General features: G+C 44.7%; 2 protein-coding genes and 1 long non-coding RNA gene across 6 annotated transcripts in view; 2 read left to right on the top strand and 1 right to left on the bottom strand.

The window, feature by feature from the left end:
• MED14 (mediator complex subunit 14) overlaps nucleotides 1–13,900 on the bottom strand; it is a 28,053-nt gene extending 14,153 nt beyond the window's left edge. Inside the window, exons 1-10 of one of the 2 annotated variants that reach the window (XR_010437149.1) lie at nucleotides 13,547–13,900; nucleotides 12,923–13,488; nucleotides 12,362–12,853; nucleotides 11,905–12,272; nucleotides 11,612–11,846; nucleotides 10,936–11,556; nucleotides 10,574–10,878; nucleotides 8,451–10,511; nucleotides 8,229–8,298; nucleotides 5,673–5,787 (exon numbers count right to left, since the gene is read on the bottom strand). Coding sequence is in view for 1 of the 2 variants with exons in the window: in XM_064690115.1 (XP_064546185.1) it covers nucleotides 8,643–10,511; nucleotides 10,574–10,878; nucleotides 10,936–11,556; nucleotides 11,612–11,846; nucleotides 11,905–12,272; nucleotides 12,362–12,853; nucleotides 12,923–13,488; nucleotides 13,547–13,710 (4,620 nt within the window). In the remaining variant the exon portion in view is untranslated. Of the gene's footprint in view, nucleotides 1–5,672; nucleotides 5,788–8,228; nucleotides 8,299–8,354; nucleotides 10,512–10,573; nucleotides 10,879–10,935; nucleotides 11,557–11,611; nucleotides 11,847–11,904; nucleotides 12,273–12,361; nucleotides 12,854–12,922; nucleotides 13,489–13,546 lie in introns of those variants that run through there. The other variant, XM_064690115.1, reaches the window with a different exon arrangement.
• LOC135433848 (SEC14-like protein 2) lies at nucleotides 1,937–8,546 on the top strand. The gene is made up of 6 exons (XM_064690116.1): nucleotides 1,937–2,517; nucleotides 6,316–6,385; nucleotides 6,467–6,510; nucleotides 6,573–6,690; nucleotides 6,750–7,547; nucleotides 7,611–8,546. The coding sequence occupies exons 1-6, from the start codon at nucleotides 2,464–2,466 to the stop codon at nucleotides 7,751–7,753; spliced, it is 1,227 nt and encodes a 408-aa protein (XP_064546186.1). The 5' UTR covers nucleotides 1,937–2,463; the 3' UTR covers nucleotides 7,754–8,546.
• A 175-nt stretch (nucleotides 13,901–14,075) lies between the features above and the next one.
• LOC135433849 (uncharacterized) lies at nucleotides 14,076–15,181 on the top strand. 3 transcript variants are annotated; one of them, XR_010437151.1, is made up of 3 exons: nucleotides 14,104–14,319; nucleotides 14,434–14,715; nucleotides 14,782–15,181. It is a non-coding gene; the product is annotated as an uncharacterized LOC135433849 (long non-coding RNA). The 3 variants fall into 3 exon arrangements; XR_010437152.1 differs by having other exon boundaries at nucleotides 14,434–14,720; XR_010437150.1 differs by having other exon boundaries at nucleotides 14,076–14,319; nucleotides 14,434–15,181.
• Nucleotides 15,182–21,632: the final 6,451 nt, after the last annotated feature.

Below are 21,632 nucleotides of genomic sequence, written 5' to 3'. Positions count from 1 at the left end.
AGGTTAAGAGGCTCATGTACCGAAAGTGCTTGAAAGTTATCAAGAAATTGGAATTCTTAATTTGGCATTATAGCATATAGGTCGGGTAGCATGCTCTAGAGATTTCTATGTGCTGCAGGTGTTGATATGCGCGTTCGCACCTCTGCACCTCTCTCCGGCCCCACCCTCCGCCTTTCGTTGGGTTTTCGAATGTTTTTGTTATGGATTTCATTGATGCCTTGCGAATAACAACATTGTGTTGAAATATGTATGTACATTATTATTGCTATGTAAATCTCAAATAGAATTTTCGATTATGTTTAATCTAGTAATCCGCAGAAGCTGCTCTATGCTATGGTCTACTCTGTCCTACGTCTCTGGCAGCAGGCATTCAAATTTGCAATCTCGCTAATGGCCGGTTGAGGATTTCAACAATTTCATAAAATTTTACGCCTATCATGTGTTGGCATCTCTGTCCGAGGAGAGCATTGTTTGTTTTTATAAACCTATTATTCAATATGTACTTTTGAATTATTAAGTTTTGGCATTTCTGTGACGCAAAGTAGTAAATTCTCTGCCCAAGTGCGAATAAACGATTCCATATGCAGCAGGTAAGTTGGGATAGGAGGCAGCCAGAGGGCACCAGCTATGAGGGTGGCCCCGTCAGCTGACTGGAGGCTGTTGTTCGGCAAATCAAATCATTTCCCATGGCGAAAACACAAATCAATGCCAGAAAATGGCAAATAAATATTCGCACACCTATTTATGATTATTAAAATACTATGAATTGCGCTATTTTGGGCAGCCGATCGTTTCAGTAGCCACAGGATATATTGAGGCCACAAACAAATTAATCAGTCATGAAGAATAACAAGTAGTTAGGTTCAACTAAAAATAAGCACACTTTGTGTACACTTTAAGATTTATTCGGCCGGTTTCTGTGCATTGCATAACACAAGATAATAAATAACAAAAAATCGAAAGAAAACGGTTTTTTCTTTGCGTTGAAGATTAAATACCCATTACGAAATATGGCAATGCACAATATAGTATTATATTCTAAGACACATTTCAATTTAATGTAATTTTATTAAATTGTTGACCCTTTCTTTTAAAAAATTTCTATTTCGCGCGACTCACCCTAAACCAGCGGCATCTGTTGTTCATTACATGAAACACTTTCTTCAATGCAGATTCTAAGTCAGATCGCCATCTATTGTTCATTTATAACAAAAAAAATATTGCATACTTAGCGCCACGCATTAATTTAGCGCTTTCTGGTGTTCGTTTTCGAAATCCTTATGCTGCTAGAACTTTTCGAAGGAGACACAATTTTATTTCCGAAACAACAAAATTCTTAGATACTCTGTTTTCTTTGCAGTTGCTCAAACAGCTGATTGAGATAGCATAAACTGCACTAATCGGTCATGACGAACTGCTGACTGGAGTTCAAATGGACTTTTATTGCTTATCTTATCGGTTAAGCAAATGTTTGCTGGTATACAGCCAACGCACTCGACGCGCAAAAAACAAATACCAATGACCGAAAATAAAGTAGCTCACTTGACCGCGTATAGGTAGAAATATTTCCATAACAATGCCAATAAACTGCAATCTTCGCTGATAAAAAGCCAAAAGTACTTTATACGAGCGAATAAATGCAACGGAAAGGGGGCAGAGAGAATGAGTACAGTAATGTGGCATGTTTCCAGATAAAATAGTTATACCCCACTTTAGAGCAAGCCTTATATATTATTTAAATTGATATTCAAAACAGACAATTTGCACTTCAACAGCGCACTCGCGAGAGAGAATGAGAGCGAGAGAGAGCAACAACTGAGTGCGAAAGAACTCCGACGTCTCTCTTTTGGCTCAACAGGCGCTGATTCGCCGCTAAGAGAGCGGCAATGCGAGCATTTTAAGTAGCAAAGCTGCGTCAAATTTCGGCTCAGTTTGTCGTCGCTCGCCAAACACAACGCATTGGGGGAGTTATTAAGTTCCGTTCGCTTCAGTTCCGGCGGCTGTTTATCAGTGTAACACAAACATATATTCATTACACAAAAACAAAAGACAAACGTTCACAGTCAAATTGGCGCCATCTTGTGTTTAGTGCGTGCAACTGTTGCCTTTTGTAATTATTGTTATTAACCGGCTCAGATGAGGGTCAGCCTGTGTTGAGGCTAAAGTTAAATAACAAAATACAAAATAATTGCGTTCAAAATATGCAACTGGCCAGATCGACAACAACAAGAGCTACGCAAGCGTAGAAAGTTTTTATTGTTATTATTTTTAAGCCAACAAAACGCCAAAGTCAAAGCCAAAAAAAGCGAAAAAACCGAAGCATCATCACATTTTTTGCGTGTGAACCCAACAACACAATAACCGAAAAAGAAAGAAATTGGTGTTTTTGTGTGTTCGTGTGTGTGCATAAAAAACCGAATTGGCAACATTTTAACAATTTTGTTTAAATAAATTAAATACATAATGTCTGGTCCACTGCCCGAAATCAGCGCGGAGCAGCGCAAAACATTGGAACAGGTGAGAGCTGCGGATGTTAATTAAAAGAGAACGCGAGAGAGAGAGGCGCCTCCTAGCGGCTAATGCTTAAGATTCACTCTCTTTCACTCTCGCTCTCTCTTGAAATATCTATTACACGCTTGCACATTGGTGCAAAAGTAACGCTCTGCGTGGGCGTACACTTTGCTAATATGCATAATAAATGCTTATTTGTTAAACAGCTTCTGATTAAGAGTTGGAATTATTATTAAACAAACAGGTTTTACCGTTTTAAACTGCATTACGAAATAACTAAATACAAATACACACACATTATCATAACAAACGTCTTCCTCGGGTTTCTTTGGCCTTGCGATAAAGAAAAAACCAAGCATATGATAAATTGCGCATTTTGAAATGCGCTCAAAAGAGTTCGATTTGTCGCCAGCTAATCGATGGAGCGTGCCAGCTTGGCAATAATAAACAGTGTCCACGGTTTTGCATGCAGCTGCCACACTGTGCGGCGTCTGGGCAAATGACAAACAACAACTTGTTCTGGCCAATGCACTCGCTGCAGCAGCTGTTGCGCTTTGTTGACGTTGTTGTTCTCGGCTCAAAAAAAAACGCTGTCTAGGCCAGCATATCTGCATAGAGCCAGCCCACGCCACGCCCATATTACTAAGCGAAGCCAACGACCCACAAAATTTGTCCAAATAAACAAAAAAAGTAACGGAAAACGAACCGGTTAAAGTTCAAATCGTAACCCACTAAGCCACTTGTTGCCTTGGCTAAATTCTGAGCAGATGTTTTCTGGGATTGACTGTGACACCCCCTCCCTCCCCACCAAAGCTGTAACCCCTCCCTTCAGTCATAATGCGCATGAAGTGCTACAATTATAAATGTCACTTCATGGCACGGCAAACGCAATTACAACTGACATTAACTAATCGCAAAATGTGATCTGTCACATCGAACCTTTGACCAAGTGCGAAGTAAGATTAACCGAACAATTCGAAAACAATGCACATATATGATATATATGTATATATATATATACATATGTTCTGGTAGGTGCTTACAAAATGCTAATGAGTTCTGTTTTGCGTACACCCTGAACCAATTATAAATGTGTAAAAGCGGGTATATTGGATATGTGCAAATGTATGTAACAGGCAGAGGAAGGCATCTCCGACCATATAAAGAATATATGTGAATGAACAGAAGCCACAGATGAGTCGATCGATACATTAAAGAAGGTTATTTGAGACTATGTAAGCCTATTTTGGAGTAGAAGTTCTGGATAATTGATTTTTAGTTGATTTAATTTAATCAACGATTTCCATGCACATTTATTTACTTTCCAAGATGACTCCACCATTTCTCTAAAATCAATAAATATCGATTACTGGCTCTCAACATTTTGAACCCATCTCAGGGAAAATAAAGCTGGAAGACAATAAATGTGCCTTATAGGACATCGCTTAGCTTACATATGTCAAGTGTATTTCAGTATTCAAATAGGCAATAGGGCGCAGGTTACAGGGTATCTTCTAGTCTGACGCTTTCTACTCTTGTCTTTGCTTTCAACAACTGGTTTCTTGGCATGGAAAGACCCAATGAGTAAGATAGTCAAGCGAATACTTTCAATATTTGATTAATACCAAGGAGCTAACGAGTGGGCAAAAGGCCAGCAGTCAAGGGCTTCACTCTGGCCAAATTTGCATATCTAGACAACACTATTGGGGAATTGACAGTTAGAATGACTGAAGGATACCCCGTAACAGCTGGAAAATAATTGGCAATTGCTGCGAATCTCATGGACAATAAAAAAAAAGTTTATGGCAATAAATAAAAGACGAACGTTTTAAAATGTTTATAGTTCAAGGCTGACATGCAAATATATCATTTTGTCAGTCCAAAGCTTAAGTTTATATATAAATTATATGCTTTTAATAATGTTTAGCCTAAAAGAGGGTCACTTCCATTTGCTAATCAAAATAATGCAGTCTTTTTAAACACTTCTTTCCCAATCTTATGACTGCGTGGAATGAAAATACTTTGTTTATCGAATTGGAATGTGGTTGAATGAGTAATTGTTACTTTCCCCATGGGAAATTAATATATGAGTAATAATATCCCATTCAATTCCATTCCAATTAAGTCGTACATTTTTGGTGGTATTAGCAGGCAATAGCAAAATGTTTTCTTAGCCTTCCTCTTTTTACAACTACCTCTTTTTTTGGCTGCTGACTGTTTAAAAACTTGGTCAAGTCGCTTAGAAAAACAAAAGAACAAAAGAACACAGTAGGCAGCTGCAAGGCGACTGAGTTATGAGGAAGTTAACCAAAAATGCTCAGCGCTAATGAAAGCCCCGCCAAGTGCCCCAACCAACCCTCCCCGCCAACTAATGAAAAGCCAAATGACCACGTCTCAACAAAAAGAAGCAGCTTGGCCTGCAGTTCAGGCCCGAAACTGAAAAAATAAAAATACAAAAAACAACTCGAAACTGGCAGCTGGCCTCGTTATTGAATTTCAAGTGTGGCCTGAACTAAACTTAGCCAAGCCAAGCGGTTTTAAGCCAAGTGATTGTCGCGTATTTGCCTAGCTCTGTGGTTAATAAGCCCCACACTTTTGGCGGCTCGTTTGGCGCTCAATTAAACAGTCAAAACACGAAACGTCATGTTAAATATATTGACATTAAAATATTGTGCAATTGCATTAATCCAATAACTCATAAATTTAACACTAAGCAAAAGAATCTACACGATTTAGCGGATCGTTTTCAGTTCACAATTCCACAATTTCATCAAAATGCAGTTAAATTCTCTGCTCTGCTGTTAATTCGATTGAACTTGAATCAAAAATAATCAATTTGCTGAGTCACAGTTTTAAAGCAAGAATTCAAAACCTTGACTAGAAGCTGTTTGGCAAGTGTGATGAAAGCAGTTGGGCGACTTGAAAATGCCCTGTAAAAAGTTTATGTGCGTAGAGAGAGACGTTAATTTCAAAAGGGAGCCCATACTAGGGAAAAAGACTTATCTAAGTATAAGCACGAAAATTACTCCAACAATTTAGAAACATTTTCAACTATTTCAAAATATTTTCAACTATTCGGAAATATTTTTAACTATTCAGAAAAAAAAAAAACTAAAAAAAACATTTTCACAGCACATTTGCTTTAAAATAAGGTATCTTACCTTGGCCAATTTTTAGAGCGATTTTCCTTATATATTTAAGCAAGACTAATTGTGTCAGGGACTTCCAAATATATATTCCATATAGAACATTTCCACACAAAATTTCCTGAGATTCCTAAAAGAAGAATTTAATAATTATTAGACTGATAAAAAGGCTCAAGTTGCAATTATAGTTCTCATCTACTCAAATCATACATAAAATTATATATTATGGTCAACATTTTACTTAAGCCGCACAGCATGCCCCATGCCTTATAGCACGCAGGGTATTCAAACTGGTATACGCCGTTTAGATATTCATATATACCCTACGCGTGAAAAATACAGTTCATTTAAATTAGCATGCAGCAATTGGGTACACCCCGCGCTGCTTAAGCATAGGGTATTAGCAAATTGGCAATGATGCAAGTCTAAATTCACAGTTATTAAGGCTAACGACTTTTCAGGCCACAAGCGAAATAAAGTTAAGACTGCGATTGTCGATCAATTGACTTTGAATCACATGATTAACGGTTTAGCTAACGGCCAAGATTAGGGTTTTATAGAGCGATTAAAAGAGTATGAACAGAAATAGCTCAATTCAAGGTTGTTGGGGATTAGAAATACTTTTCTGAGCATATCAATTGATTTATTCCAATTGCAGTTCCGCAAGGTGATGAGCGCCGAGCTGAACGAGACACACGATGATTACTTTCTGCTACGCTGGCTGCGAGGTAGGTGAAGTTGTCGAACCAAGGAACCATCAGTTAACTCTCTCTCTCTCTCTCTCCCTCTCCCTTTCTCTCTTTCTACAGCTCGCAAATGGAACATGGATGCGGCAGAGAAAATGCTTAAGGCCGTAAGTCCGACTCAAATATATATCTGATCCAGAATCTTTAATGTTTCATTATCTTTGCACAGTGCCTCAAGACGCGCGCCATGTGGAATGTGGACAATATTGAGAAGTGGGATGCACCGCAGGCATTGCGCGAATATCTGCCCTATGGCATCATGGGCTACGACAAGGAAGGTTCGCCAGGTATGTGACAAAAACTCTCCTTAATATAAAGCTGGAACTCACTCTAGCATTTCTCGCAGTGATCGTTTGTCCGTTCTATAACTTTGACATGTGGGGCATGATGCACTGCGTCACACGTTTCGAGTTCCAAAAGTATCTGGTGCTGCTGCTGGAGCGCTTCATGAAGATCGCCTACGAGCAGAGCCTGCAGCACGGCTGGAAGGCGCGTCAGCTGGTCGTCTTCTTTGACTGTGAGGGAATGAACCTGAAGCAGTTCGCCTGGCGTCCAGCGGCCGAATGTGTCATCTCGTCGGTGAAGCAATACGAGGCCAACTTTCCGGAGCTGCTCAAGAGCTGCTACATCATCAATGCACCGAAGCTGTTCTCGGTGGCCTTTAACATAGTGAAGAAGTTTCTGGACGAGAACACGACCAGCAAGATTCACATTTACAAATCCGGATCGGACAAGTGGCAGCAGCAGCTCTTCTCGCACGTTGATCCCCAGAAGTTTCCCAAATGCTGGGGTGGTCAGCTCGTTGACAAGCTCGGTGATCCGCAGTGCAAATCCCTGATGATCTGGGGCGGCAAATTGCCCGAGGAGCTGTACATCGATCAGAGCAGCCAGCAGAGCGACAAGAACTTCACCGAGGCCCAGGTGCCGAAGGGCGACAAGCTGAAGCTGAACTTCAAGGTGAATGGCCAACTGGAGCAGCAGCTGCTCTCGTGGAATTTCCGCACCCACGACTACGACATCAAGTTCGGCATTTACAGCGTGGACGAGCAGACGGGCGAGAAGCGCAGCGAAGTGCCCCTCGGCACCGTCTACTCCAACGAAATGGACGAGGCGGGCTTCATCTCCACGCGACCCAATACCACATGTAAGTGTAGACACATTGCCTGCTTCCGGACTACTTTAACTTCTTGCTCATCTTACCTAACAGACACCGTTGTCTTTGACAACTCGGCTAGCTACATGCGCAGCAAGCGACTCCGCTACTGGGTCGATCTCATCTCCGACGAGGAGGAGGGCATCACCGAGCTGACCACCCAACTGGACAACACTCAGATCGTGGCACAGCAGTGAGACGCAACAGCTGGAGCGCAGGTGCAGCAGCAATCAAGCCAAAAACGAAAACAGTTTGAAGAGTAATTTAATTCGGCATGGCCGAATCTTTTATACCCTTGCGCACAAATTGTGAAACGAGCTCGGCTGGTTTTAGTGTATACTATGAAGCTATACGAACTCGTTCTAAATCTTATCATAGCTAACATTTTGCTTTTGGCATTGCGTGTTTTTTAAAATTTAACTATTCGTTTTTCGCCTATTTTCCGCTCGCTGCCGTGAATTCTTTTCAAGCATATTGATTTGTCAATATACCATATTGACTCTTAGCTTAAAATTAATCGGATTAAAATTTAGATTATATGAATGCAAATTATTTTCCAAATTCCACACATTTTCCACCTATCCACGTGGATTTGTGTTGTTTTTTAAGTGCTTATGCTATATCACAGCAAGGGTATATTAACTACAACCAAAAGCAACCATATTTACTAACCTCGGAGCAAGCAGAGTCACAGAAACGCTCGACAGCTCCAGACAGCTGGCACATGTGATAAACGATGTAGCTACAAAGAAGAAAAGAAGGAAAACCTATAGAAAACAGCTCTTACGATTAGAGTAGTTAGCATTACAGTTAGTTAGTGATTTATTACATATGTACTTAGTGGATCTTTTTTTACAATAATTGTGTATTGTATTGTTTATTCTGGATATATACCTTGATCTTGATTTTGACTCTCGTCGCATGTTATCGCAAGTGAATGTTGAAATTTGTCTCGTATTAATCAATAAATAATTGGATGATAATTGGGAATTTGTGTATGTCTGTGTGTGCTCAGTGGGTTGGTCGCAATTGCGCCAGGATGCCGCCTCATGGCTGCTGCGAGGAGGCGCGGCGCTTGCGCCTTCATCACTGAGGACCGCCAGGATTCGGGCCAAGCTGCGGCCCATGTCCGACCTGCGGCTGCAGCTGCTGCATGGGCATCATCGTATTCGGGCTAGAGCCCACAACACCAACGCCCACACCCACGCCCACTCCAACACCAACACCTACAGGCGGCCCGATGGGCTGATTTGGCGGCGGCGGCGGCAGATCCGTGGTGATCTGCAGATTGGTCAGCAGCTCTGTGACGGCCGGAAAGAGCGAGCACTGATTCTGCTGCACCCCGAAGTCCGCAAAGCGACGCAGCAGCGCGCTGGCAGCAGACATTGTGGGCGATTGCACCTGCTCCCGCCGCTCGGCCACCTGGGTGAGATTTGTGGCAATGTCGTGGACAATGGGCAGCACCAGGGACGGACTGTCCTTCCAGTCCTTGCCGTTGTACGGTATGCGTGTGATGTGCAAGAAGAACAGAATCTTCATGCGGCCCAGCACCACACAGGCACTGCCAATGGGCACAATGGGCATCGCCGAGGGCGACATGCGCATGCACATCTGCACTGTCCACTTGAGCTGATCGCCGCCGAGCTCGGGCTTCATCTCCAATCGCATGATCTGCACGAAATCCTTGAGCACATGACCGGGCAGGTTCAACAATCGGCAAATGCTGTGCAGCGCATTCGGACGATAGGGCGGGGCAGCGACCCGGGTGTCGAAGTATTGCTCGATTACGAGCAGATCATCGGGACTCAGCTGGAAAGTGGGCTTGTCGGGCATGGGCGGCAACTGGGTAACCTTCAGATGCAGCGACTGCATGTGCAGCTGGTTGAGCATCACCTGGCACTGCAGACCATCCACCTTGAAGAGCACCACGCCCGGTTCCGTGGAGTTGAGCGCCGTTAATGTCTCCTCGCTCTGGATGTTGCGATGCAGCTGACGGCGCATATAAACACAGCCCAAAAAGCGTTCGAGTGGACTCATGTCGGCCACATTGATGTCTTTGTTGGGGTGCGGACTGGGACGGCACAGCGTCTCGAGTGCCTCATGCGTTAGCAGCGTGGGCACAGCGCCAGCCCAGGGCCGGTTGAGTGTGCCACGAGTGACGTTTCGATCGGCAGCGCCGACACCTGGGCCGCCGCCACCTGTGCTCTTGTGCTCTGGACTCTGTCCGGGCCGGGGTGAAGGGCGCGGCATGCTGGGCGATCCTGGCCAATTGTTGTTTGCCGGCGACATGGCTGTAAAAGGCGAATCCTGGTGGCTTTGCATGTACAGCGTATTGGGTCCCGGACTGTGCACCATGTGTGGACTGGGCTGAGGATTCAGCGGCGATGAGGGCATCAGTCCGCCAGGTGACGGATGCGGCATATGCGGTGCTGGTGGCGATGTCAAATTAAAATTGGCATGACTCTGAGCCCCACCGCCGCCGCCTCCGCCAGCGCTGGGATGCGGACTGGCCGGTGTGTGCGGATTTGAGCTGGAGGGCGGCGTATGGGGTGCGGGAAAGCGAAGACCACTATCCCGTGGGGACTGCGGACCACGCATGCCGGCGCTCAAAAATGGCGAAGAACCACCCGCGCTCACACCAGTCACACTGCTCGGACCGCCAAAGTTATCCTCCAGGCCCATCGGCGACAGCGGATTGTCATCGTCGTGCGGCGCACGACCTCTGTAAACGGCAGACTCATCCACATATTTGGACAAGAATGCCTTGAGGCCCTGAATGGGCGTAAACTCCTCGATGACGTTGCGCTCAAAACGGCTGCTGGCGCCATCGCGTATGGAGACAAGCCGGTTGGCGCGGAAACGCAACTCCAAGCAATACACCGCCTGGTAGGTCAGACGCATCAGGCAGGGCGACTGTGGCAGCATGCAGAACGACAGCACGGGCACCTGCGGCCGCTGTAAATACAACAAGAGTTATATATATTTTTAAACATAGAAAATATTGCTTTAATGCTCACCGGTATGCCCAGCAGTGGCAAAACAGGCAGCTTGGCTATGGAGCTCATGGGATTATAGGTCTCATGCAGTATGTGAGCGATGGTCGTGAGACTGTGTTGTTGATTCAGATGCTGCGCCAGCTGATCACGCATCATGGAGTGCGCGTTGACCGCTGAGATGCCGCCCACAAAGGTCAGGCGAAAGCCGTGCGACTGCACGGACCAGTAGATATTGCAGGTGACTTCCTTCTTGGGTCCATAGCCCAGCAGCAAGTTGGCATACGTATAGGATTTGACCACCAGCATATCTCCCAGGCTGAGTCGCTCTGTATAAGAAATTATATAAATAAATATAGCTAAGCTCAAGAATTGGCGGTACTAACTGTTGCGCAGCTGCTCGGCAAAATCATAAACCAGCGTATATAGGTACACTATCTTGGACCAGTCGTTAAGCAAATCGTCGACCGTTTTGGAAAAATCATGATTGGCCTGCTCGTAGGTTAGGTTGATGGTGCGACGACTGCCCAGTTCCTTCTGATGGGTACTCTGCAGCGGTGTGCTATAGAATACAAATTCTACCACCCAGATGCGCACCTGACTATTCTTATTGGTCTGAGAGCGCACCGAAATGGACAGAACGCGTCGCATTAGATCGTCCCAGACATGCGGCTCGATCTTGGGAAACGCAGACGATGTGCTTGGCGCTGGCGTTGGCTTCTGCTCGCCAGTTGTTGTCGTTCCCTGGTTGTTGATGCCTGGCTGGGGCAGCGCCAGAATCTTTAACACCAGCGAGGTGGCATTCGCCTCCACTTGCAGGCCGCTATGCGGTATGCGGTGCTTGGAGAGCGTCTGTGCCAGATTGAGGAACGGTATCTTCTCATCACACATGGCTACGACATGCGCCAGCTCCGGTATGAAATATGCCGGAAAAATGGTCTTCTGCTGCTTGGCGGGCGGTGCCAGAATGTCGCCATTTGATTTACGCTTATGCGGTGATACCTCAGCTGGAAGTGTATGAAGATTATTAACTGTATGCTAGTAGGATCAAATAAAACTCACCATCGACCTCTGTGCCGGGTCCATGGGTGGCCACAAATGTGTCAAACTCGATGAGACGCATCAGTTTTGTGTACAATTTGGGAATCTCTGATGGCGGTTGAGCCACAATGGAGACCAGTTGCTTAGCAGAGTCATCCACAATATCGTTTTCGTCCTTTTGAAAGACGACAAAGCCCAAATGAAACGTATACTCCATCTCGTTGGGCATAGCAGGCTTCTCCTTCAATTGAACCACCTGGAAGTAAAATAAGGGCTTTACTTGAGCTGTTTGCATAGATTTTATATTTACTTACCAGAATAATGTTAGGGTGGCGATGCAGCTTTACATAGATCTTGTGACGGCCCGGCTGCAGCAGCTCCTGCTCGGGCAGCGTGAGAAAGGGCAACGTTTCTGTGGCCGTAGCGGGCAGATGTTGTAGCGTTTTTTCGCAGCGCCGATGAGTGATCCAATAGCGCAGCTCCGATAGCAATGCTGGCAGCTTGCTCCGATCCGTATTTAAACAGTCCTGCATCTCTTCCGTAATGGGACAATCTAAGTGCTTGGGCACATGGCAACGGAACATGCCGGTGTGCGTGTCTATGGTTATGTGAATTTGTTCCGCGCGCAAGCAGGGTGACAGCACGGGCACCGTCAGAATAGCCGGCGTCCCTTGCAGATTAACTGAAAAGAAGGGAAAAATATCAGTAGCTGCATTAAAGAATACCCAAATAAAAATAGGCAAAAATAACTGAATAAATATTTACACTCACAGTCAACGTCCTTGAGGAAGGCCTGAAACTCGAGCTTAAGATCACTCAAACGAGCCACGGAACGTATGTAAACGGTGTGCACAATCAAGCGCTCCATGGACAGATGCTCGGAGCGCACGGCACGATCAGCCACCTCGGCGGACTCCTTGGCGCCCAGTGAGGGTACATGAACAACGACCAGCGGCCGACCGATTTCGCTGGGATCCGATTGAACCGTAAGGCGGTAGCCCAGCTCCGACTTGAGATCGCGCCAATAGGACACCGTGAGCTTAACGCCAGGCACATACTCCTCCACAGTGATATTGTTGTCGTCGAGGCGCTCGTAATTCAGGCGGAGCGTCTGCGTATAGAGCACCTCTAGCTGCAGCGACTGGCAGAAATAATGAAGGCAATTGTACACCTCACTCAAGGCGTTGGGATTCTCCACGAGACGTGCCTGTATCAGTTGGTGTATGTAGTTGACCTGCAGCGGATGCACCAACGACTTTCCGTCTATCGAAATAGGAACAGAGAAAAACTTTGGTATAGTTGGGAAAATAAAGTTGGTTAGTAGTCTCTTACCGCCCGTCTCCTTGTCCTCAACCAGCACATCGATGTCCAGCAGGCGCCAGGGCACATTCGGACTGTCGCCCATGACGGTGAGGGCCACACTGAACTCGTGCTTCACCTCGAACGTGACACGTCCGTTGCGTATGCGAAATTCTCGCATTTGCGGCAGCAATTTCCCAGTAACAAGGCGATGCTGTATGACCTGATTCAGGCGCAAAAGTGTTTGCTTTTTCTCCGCCGGTGTAATGGCATCCGGCGGCACAATACGCTCCCGAATGCAAGTGGGAAGCCGGTTGTAGGTGCCCGTGGTCAGCACCTCGACGGCAGCGGGTATGTGAAAGTTGGGCAAACGTGCCCGAACTAACGTCTCGCGCGACATGCGAGCCAGCATATCGGCCGTTTCTACAAACAGCATGTTCTGCTTGTCCAGAAAACTCATAATCTGAGAGCTCTTGTCCACCTTGGAAACCGAGTTGCCCCACTTGACCAAAGCGTTGAGCCGTGTGAATAGATGCCGCGTGCGCGCCGCATACGCGTAAATTTCCACCTTGCGTTCCATATCCGTCTTGCGTGGCAATCTGTAGGATAAACAACGGGAACGTCAGTCGCAGCACCAACTGGATCTAGTCTACTTACAGTTCAGCCAGGACCATCAGCTCGTGGTAGGTGCGCTGGATAATAAAATCGATCAGCACTGACATGGACATGGTATTGATGCGCGGTCCTCCCTCCTGCCCAGCGGGCAGATAGCCCGCATTGGCACCGGGCATTTGCTCCAGTGGCAGCGGAGTGGGCGCCATGTTTTTTGCAAGCAATTAATATTTGTCTTTGTATGTTGCAAGGACTGTGAAATAACTTTGCAAACTGTTTGCTACGAATTTTTCAAGTTCCTTTCAACACCGCAAATAAGAATTCATGGTTTTTTCGCAATTTTAAGCACGTAAATTTCACAATTTGCTAATGCTTAACACGAATATGACATTGTTGTGACAACTTCGCGATAACTAGAAATATCGTGCAGACATAGTCGATTCGCGAGAAATATCGATAGTTTAGATGGCTCTGTTAAGGCTCTGTTATGCAACACGATAAATTGGTGCCATCTAACAGCTGTTAAATTTGAATTTAAACAGGTACATTTTTATGCACTGCGGCAGGCTATGAAAACAGTGACTTGAAATTGGTGACAAAATCGATCAAGCAATACATTTTAATGCTAGTTACATTAACATTATCCTACTTAAACCTTAATATCAAAGTTAGTAGCCTTATGATTACCGTAATGAACTACGATCAGAACGATGAAAGATCATATATTTACTTTGTCAAATTACCCGAAATTGAGCATAAGTGCGCTATAGGATGTAAGAATTTACGTTCAGCGAACGTCGGTTATATAATCGATCTGGGTAAGATAGAATTAAAAATAATTTTTATAATTAAATAAGTATTGGATATGTTATATGCACATGTCATCAGTATACTTATTTACCTTTTATTGGATGTATTGTATGTATAAATAGCTAGAGATGTAGCCGCAAGAAACAGGTATGAATACACTGATGAGCCCACAGTTTTCTGTCCGGATATCGGTATGATTATTATTGATAACACCGCGTTGGCATTCTGTATATCGAAGGGATATACTTTTGAAGTTTTTAATGGCATAAAAGAGGTTAAACAGGAGCATAAACCTAAGCCGGAAGAGGAGCCGATTCAAAAGCCAAAAGATGAGCCAAAACAAGAGGCAAAGGAAGAACGAAATGAAGATCCAAAAGCAGAGCAAAAAGATGAGAATGACGAAGGCAAAGTATTATTTTCTTGTATAAAATCAAAACCGAATTAATTGAAGTGCCGATTATGCTTGCCAGGTGCTCGCGGATCCCGAATCAGAATGACGATCTTCTGGCTTACTGTTAATTATTATGTTATAAATAATAATTTTAAAAATTTCATAATAGAGCCGGATGTTGATTAGTATTGTATTTACTGGAACAAGAAGTTATCTTACGAGCGATTTGAAAAACAGCAGTTACAAATTGTTAACTGACTGTTATGCCCAGTTGACACTGTTAACTGATGGACAGGGCTGTTATACGATTGCCAGTATAACTCGAATGCATGTGGTTGGCAACGCCATTGCCGAGCATTGAAAAACTACAATATATAACTTGTAGGCCAAGATATTATTACGCACATATTAACTTATAACAACAGTCGCCACCGATAGATCTAATTAAAGACAAAAGTTCAATGACCAAAACATTTCAATTGCCATATAAAAGCATCCAGTAGCGATGATGATGATGATGATGAGGATGATGTTTTTGTTTTAGTTGTTGCCTTGTTGCTGTTAAAAATAAAGAAAACAACAACATTTCCGCTTTTGTTTCTTTGAATTTTAACACGGTAGCCGTATAGTTGTATCGTACATACATATGTATGTGTGTGTGTGCATACATGCCTTCCATGCGTGTCTTCGCCATGCTGCTGGATGCGGCTGCAGGTTGCCTCGCATGTTGCACATGCAGATGCTATCTGCTATCTTCCCCCCTCTCTCTCTCTCTCTCCCACCCGCTCCCGCTCCAACCCACTCAAGTGGCGGCGGCACAGGCCAAAGAGAGGGGCAACCCGTCCTCGGCTGCCGCCTAGCGCAAAGTGGCAGCCACCTATGGAATCTTTGGTCGCTTCACTTGCACTTCAAATTCAAATTTAGCCGGCGCACATTTGGAGCTCGAGCCCTGCGCCTCCACCTCCGCCGCCCCCTTGTCTCTCGACAACTCCCCCAATTGAAGTCCGCCACCGAATCAAAACTTGGCGTTCGTGTTTTCAGCAGCCTTATAAATAGAACTTTATGGTGTAGTTCTCTTTTTTTCTACCTCGCCTCTTTGAAAGGCGACCCCGACTTCGAACGCATCTCCGATCCGGTGCAGGAATTACAAGCATATCCGGCCCAGTGCTGGCTCGAGGGCGACCACTTTACGGATCACACCAAGCAATCCGCTGCCTTCCGATCTAAACAATCTTTTGAGTAATTGTCCATAATTTAAACAACAAAACGACTCCTGTAAACAGGACGCGCTGCTCGAATTGGGTGACGAAATGGCAACCACTCGAGTAGCTAAAGATCTAAGATCTAGGTAGATTATATACAAGGAAAATCAATTTGACCATCACGTGGTCCAATTGGACCCAAGGCGCGGGCTGGTGCCGGAAAGGGGGGGGGGGGGGGGGCAATTTTTATGTGGGAACGCAACGAACTCCGAGCAATTCGAAAGAGATTAACGGATAATTTATGGAACCGCAAGCTAAAGACTTTAATTTGAAATCGATTATAAAATTATTTACACAAAAGCGAAATGCGAAATATTTTGGTTCTTTTTCTTACCATATCTTTTCATTTTCGCCTTGTTCTTATTTTATTGTCTGCCTGTTGAATTTCACATTAAGGCGATTTCGCTTATTTATCTGTGTAAATAATTGGAAAAGCGGCGCTGCGCTGTTGTTCTCCGGAATTTATAGCCGCATCTCCAGCTGCATTTTACCTACGCAAAGAACCGTTGCGAAGCCCAGCACAAATATGCATCGCGCCAGTTAAAAATAAAGAGTCCCGGCTTCTGCAACATCGGCAACCGCAACTGCAATTGCGCAGCAAGTGTGGCCCCCGGCCCCTGCCCCTGGGCAGCGAGAGCGGCGGGAGATTGGCTGCTGGAGCAGCAGGACCAAAATAGATTTATGGCCGCCAGTCGCGTCGGTTTCAAGAATCGCAGCGCTCTGGGTGATGCTTGCCACAGCTGAAGCAGCTTAGCTTATCGTGGACTCTCCGGCTGCCACTTCCTTCCTTTGTGCCAGGCCAGGCGAGGCGAGGCGAGGCCATGGCCAGAGTTGCGCTACTCTCTCTTATTAATTGCCGTGATTAAAGTCGAAGTCGACTGCCACGAATGTCTTTAGCACATGTCACGTTGTTTACCCCTACAAAGAGTCCATCTACAGCCTCCTCGAGTCTCCTCCTTCTCCGCCCCCAGCAACCACTGCGCCCTCGCGTAGGCGCTTTGTCGCCAGTCTCGCCATTTTCTTGGACCAGGCGCTGGCCCAACTTGACCCTATGGCATTCAAATTGCATTTCCATGTTCGCACCAGACAACGCCTTCAGCTGTGGATCGCACATCTTTATCTTCATCCATTCCATTTTCTTTGTTGTTCGCAGAAGTGCGAAAATAGGCCGTGCTGCACAATTTGCAAAGCTCCACAAACTGTGTTATACTACTGTTATATGCATTTAGAGTAGTGTTGGTAAGAATCGCTAGCTTATATCGATTATAAATATGAGTAGTTTGAGTAGTTTTAACAATTCAAGTATCGATAAGTCCCGCGCAGATCTCTAGATCCTTGCCCTTATAAGCCTAATTGGTCGGCTATAAGAACTAAGGATGTCCTATAAATTTTGTATATGATTTTATAACCTCTAAATGCTTAAATGAGAATTGAAAGAAGCACAAAATTGTTATTAATTATTGTTAAAATTATTATTGACCAAGAATTATTGTTTACGATCGCTCAATATTTTCTATATTTAATGCGTGCAACTGCAACGGCAGCTATGTATATACATAAATCTCTGGGCAACAACAAAATCCACTTAGAACCAGAACGGAATCAAGGCGACAACAACGTGCATACAAGAGACATAAATCAAGTAGAATGCGGTATGATTATAGAATATGGCAAATACGTACGTAAGTGCGATGCCCAATTCCCCGCCAAAGATATTTCAGAAGAAGCCCCATTGCCGAGGCAACACACCTGACAGAGCGACATTAAGTTCATTACGCTTGAGCTAGTCAAATGTTGAGAGCTGCCGACAACACCTGTGTGGAATCCGTTCGTTTGAAAAGGGATTGGCCAGACGTGAAGGTGGCGTGAAGGAGGAGGGGGGAGGGTGCGGGCTGAGGGTGAGTACGGCAGGTGAGCAAATCTATTTTGGATGGGCACGCCAAAGTACAAAAAGCCATTTCAAAATGCCAAATTGCCCGACTGCGTCACCATCAACGGCCCCAGAATTCGAATCCGAAACGGTAGAAACTGCCAACCGCGGCGCTGCGTTTGCTGCTCTCACTCTCGCTCTCTCTCTCGCTCGCTCTCTCGCTCTGCCTAGCTCTCTCTTTCGTTAGGGTTTGCTGCGGCATGGGGGCATCGGCGATCGGAGCAGCAGCACTCTGTGAGGTTTTTGACACTGGCTGCCAACTTGACGCTGCGTTAGAAAAATATTCTGCGCAGTGGTCCTTGCCCGCAGCACGGCGAAAATGTCTGTGTGTGTGTGTGTGTGTGCGCGCTTGGCTCCCTTTTGGAAAATGTGCGCGGCTGCAGCGAGAGAGCGAGAGCAAAAGTTGGAGAGAGCGAGAGAGCGTGTAGAATAAAAACATTATTTTCAACTTATTTTTAAACCGCACACACTTGTTCCATTGGGGCGCGCATCCGCGACGCTCTCCGCGAAGCATTCGGTCGATCCTCGGCCAAACAGCTGCTGGCTGTCGGCTGTCGTCGGCGACGTCGGCGACGCCGGCGGCGGCATCGTCACCTCCTCGACGGCAGCAGCGATGTAAAAACTGTAAGTGCCAGCGCCAAGAAAGTTCAGTTCTTTCTGAGATCTCGTTGCGTTCGTACTAAAAAGAGAGAGCGAGAGAGCGAGAGAGTGCGCGTACCGTGCAACAACATTGCCTGCCTGCCGCCTGCCTGTGATCCGTATAGCAATTGGTGAGGATCGGATCAGTAGTCGGGCCAAAAACACTTGTGCATTACTTGTATCTCGTATCTGAAGCTGTATCTCAATTTGTATTTGTATCTGTATCTGGTGCCCAGTTCTTTTGTTATTGTTCCTTGCTTGTGATGAAATTTCGTGAAATACGTGTAGCCCAGACGCAACAACGAGCAAGAATATTCTGACAGCGAAGCTGAACACCCACAAAGGGGGAGGGGCAGGGTGTAGTGCGTGGTGATATATTATTGATTTCGCATCGACACCCAAACATTCTGGCTGAATCATCAGTTCGCATTGCGAGCCAAGCAACATACATACATATATTCAACCCATTGGACCGGCGCCGCTTGAGCACGCTTCAGTTAACCTCCCGCAGAGGGTACTCACACGGATTCGCTTCCTGATCCACAGCACTCGTTACTGCTAGGGTGAGTACGCGTTCGATTCGCATAGTTCGAGTGAATAACTCGAGTAGTTTAACTATACTTAAAAGTTTACATTTTGGTTCGAGTCCCAGGATGTAGTCTTAGTGCCATAATTTATAGTTGGATTGATAATTCGTACCTATACCTTATCCTAAATTGGGTATATACTCTATGTTTTATAGGGCTGTTGGGCATGCCCAGCATTTGGACTCGTCTATGAATTACACAATTGCTCCAATACGCAACCCTTCTGCTATCATCTGGTCCTCCCCGCGGCTATTCTTATACATATTAAAGACGAATGTTGGCACATGAGCACATTTTTTCTTTAAATTATCGCCTCGACGACCCGCAAAGTGAGAGAGCGACAGAGAGAGAGAGCGAGAGAGTGAGAGAGAGGGAGAGTTTGGACCGCACTTGTTAAATTAATATTATGATTTCTTTGATATTTTGACATTTACGTGAGAAATGTGTTTGCATTGGCAATGATCGGGCCAAGCAGATGGATGCAGCCATCAACTGCCCTGCAACAACAACAACAACAACAAAAACCACAAAAACCAAAGAGCTGTTGACAATTTGCTAATGCTTTCTCTTTCTAGTTAGTTGCGTAAACAGTTTGGATAGTATAAATATATATATATATGTAATATGGCCAATTATTTTCAGCCAAGTCATGCAGTGTACAAAATGCGTCGTTATGACGGAAGAAACTGCGTAGAATTTCAGGAAAAGTGTTGAAAAACAAAATTTTCCAAGTAAATAAAATCCCAGTCATGCAGTCAACTGAACAAGAAGGTTCGAATCCCCAACCTAGATATAGATAGACAGATAGATAGATAGATAGATAGATAGACAGATAGATATAGATGGGTAGATACATTTAGATACAGGTTAGATTGGGCTAGGTTAGGCTGATAATTTGTAGCCTCTAGTAAACCTCAGGTAAACCAGAAGCGAGAGAACCAACTGATTGGATATTTACATTCACTTCCACATACATGTAAACAGCACTGAGATCCTTTGTGTCCCGTTGCCCGGACTGATATTGTTTATAATTAGGTGGCGTAAACATGTGCCCAATGCGACGGCAAATGAGTCCAGCGCTGATTGAGCTATAAACAAAAAGATCAACGCAGCCAAACAGCTCGAAAGGGGGGCAGGGTATTCAGGAAGTCGATGTGTGCATAGCAAGCAGAGGGGGGAAGGGGGGCAAGTCCTGGCATTGACACTCCGGCCAGCACAGCAGGCGCCGCATTGCCCCGTCTACACGGGCCAACATTTGTTTATCGGTGCATGTGTGCATTTATTTTCAAGTTTGAACTTAAATGTAAACTATGCGCATTTCTCCTGCCCTGGCTGCGGTTTATAAATAGTCCAAACGCGCATTCGATCCCGTGGCACGCAGCCACCGGCCGTTGGTAAAGGCCACCGAGGCCAACGCTGTCGCCAGCCGCCGCCGCCTCCTCCTCCTCCTCCTCTAGCGTCAGCGCCCCCGCCTCCACGTCAGCCATTAACATTTCTTTGCTTTGTGTACATTAACAGGACTTTGAACTTTCTTCGGGCCGAGAGCATTTTGAGCAGATTCTTAACCGTAAAAAAAAAGAGAAAGAAAAGACAGAAAAGCATTTTCATGTCCATTGTGCGTTGCGTTTACAGAATGCATTCGGAACACTTTTGGATGCCTCATTCTATGGGGGCCGAGTTGATGAGAGGCAGCATGTGGTAAATAATTTAAATACGTTGTCTTGTTGCCATAATAGAACAATATTATAAACGAGATGCGATTATGTGGGCTTATAAAAGATCATATACGAAGATTTCCAAGCACAGCTGAATATTAAGTATACAACATATAAATTATATAAATCATATCCAATAGAATTTCAATCCTAAAATTAAGATCTGTTGGTGCGAATTCGAATCAGATTCACAAATGCATTTATACTCTTAGCTCCTAATCTCTGGCGAGAGCACTTGATTCTTGAGTGCTTTTTGTGTCCTGTTCGTAAACGTTTGACTATCACAATCATTGTTGTAACGCATTTGCCCGGGAGAGTATTTCATTGCTTATACCGCTTTATGATTCGTTCCTTAACGTTTGACTATGACTCACATTGTTACAACTCATTTTCTCGAGAGAGCAAATATTTGCATATTCCTCTTTGTGTCTCGTTCGTAAACTTTTGATTATCACAAACATTGTTATAACTCATTTTTATTGCTTATTCCTCTTTGTGTCTAGTTCGTAAACGTTTGACTATCACTCACATTGCTGTCACTCATTTCCTCGAGAGCGCATTTAATTGCTTATTCCTCTTTGTGGCTTATTCGTAAACGATGCACTGCTTTGCTATAAAATTGTGATTGGGCATTATTTGCTGATACTTTTTCAACAGTTGCGAATTAGTTAAGCTCATGAAGTGTTTATGTATGTATTAATTGCAGTAGCTGAAAGTTACAGCAGACGAGCGAAATTTGCTTAAATTATTAAAAACAGCCAATAAAGCATTAAATGACACGTAAATTCGACTATAAT

This window comes from Drosophila montana, unplaced genomic scaffold (genome assembly GCF_035044405.1).
Source record: "Drosophila montana isolate Dmon_TW-CO22-7 unplaced genomic scaffold, ASM3504440v1 contig_3240_1, whole genome shotgun sequence".
Classification (NCBI taxonomy): domain Eukaryota; kingdom Metazoa; phylum Arthropoda; class Insecta; order Diptera; family Drosophilidae; genus Drosophila; species Drosophila montana.
The sequence above is the reverse complement of the archived record's forward strand: the minus strand, read 5'-3'. Positions and strand labels throughout refer to the sequence as shown.

Excerpts from the sequence above, each read along its gene's own strand:
- LOC135433848 (XM_064690116.1), top strand. The coding sequence starts at position 2,464 with ATGTCTGGTCCACTGCCCGAAATCAGCGCGGAGCAGCGCAAAACATTG. Across the intron at positions 2,518-6,315 it reads AGCGCAAAACATTGGAACAG|TTCCGCAAGGTGATGAGCGC; the intron begins GTGAGAGCTGCG and ends TTCCAATTGCAG. Across the intron at positions 6,386-6,466 it reads TCTGCTACGCTGGCTGCGAG|CTCGCAAATGGAACATGGAT; the intron begins GTAGGTGAAGTT and ends CTCTTTCTACAG.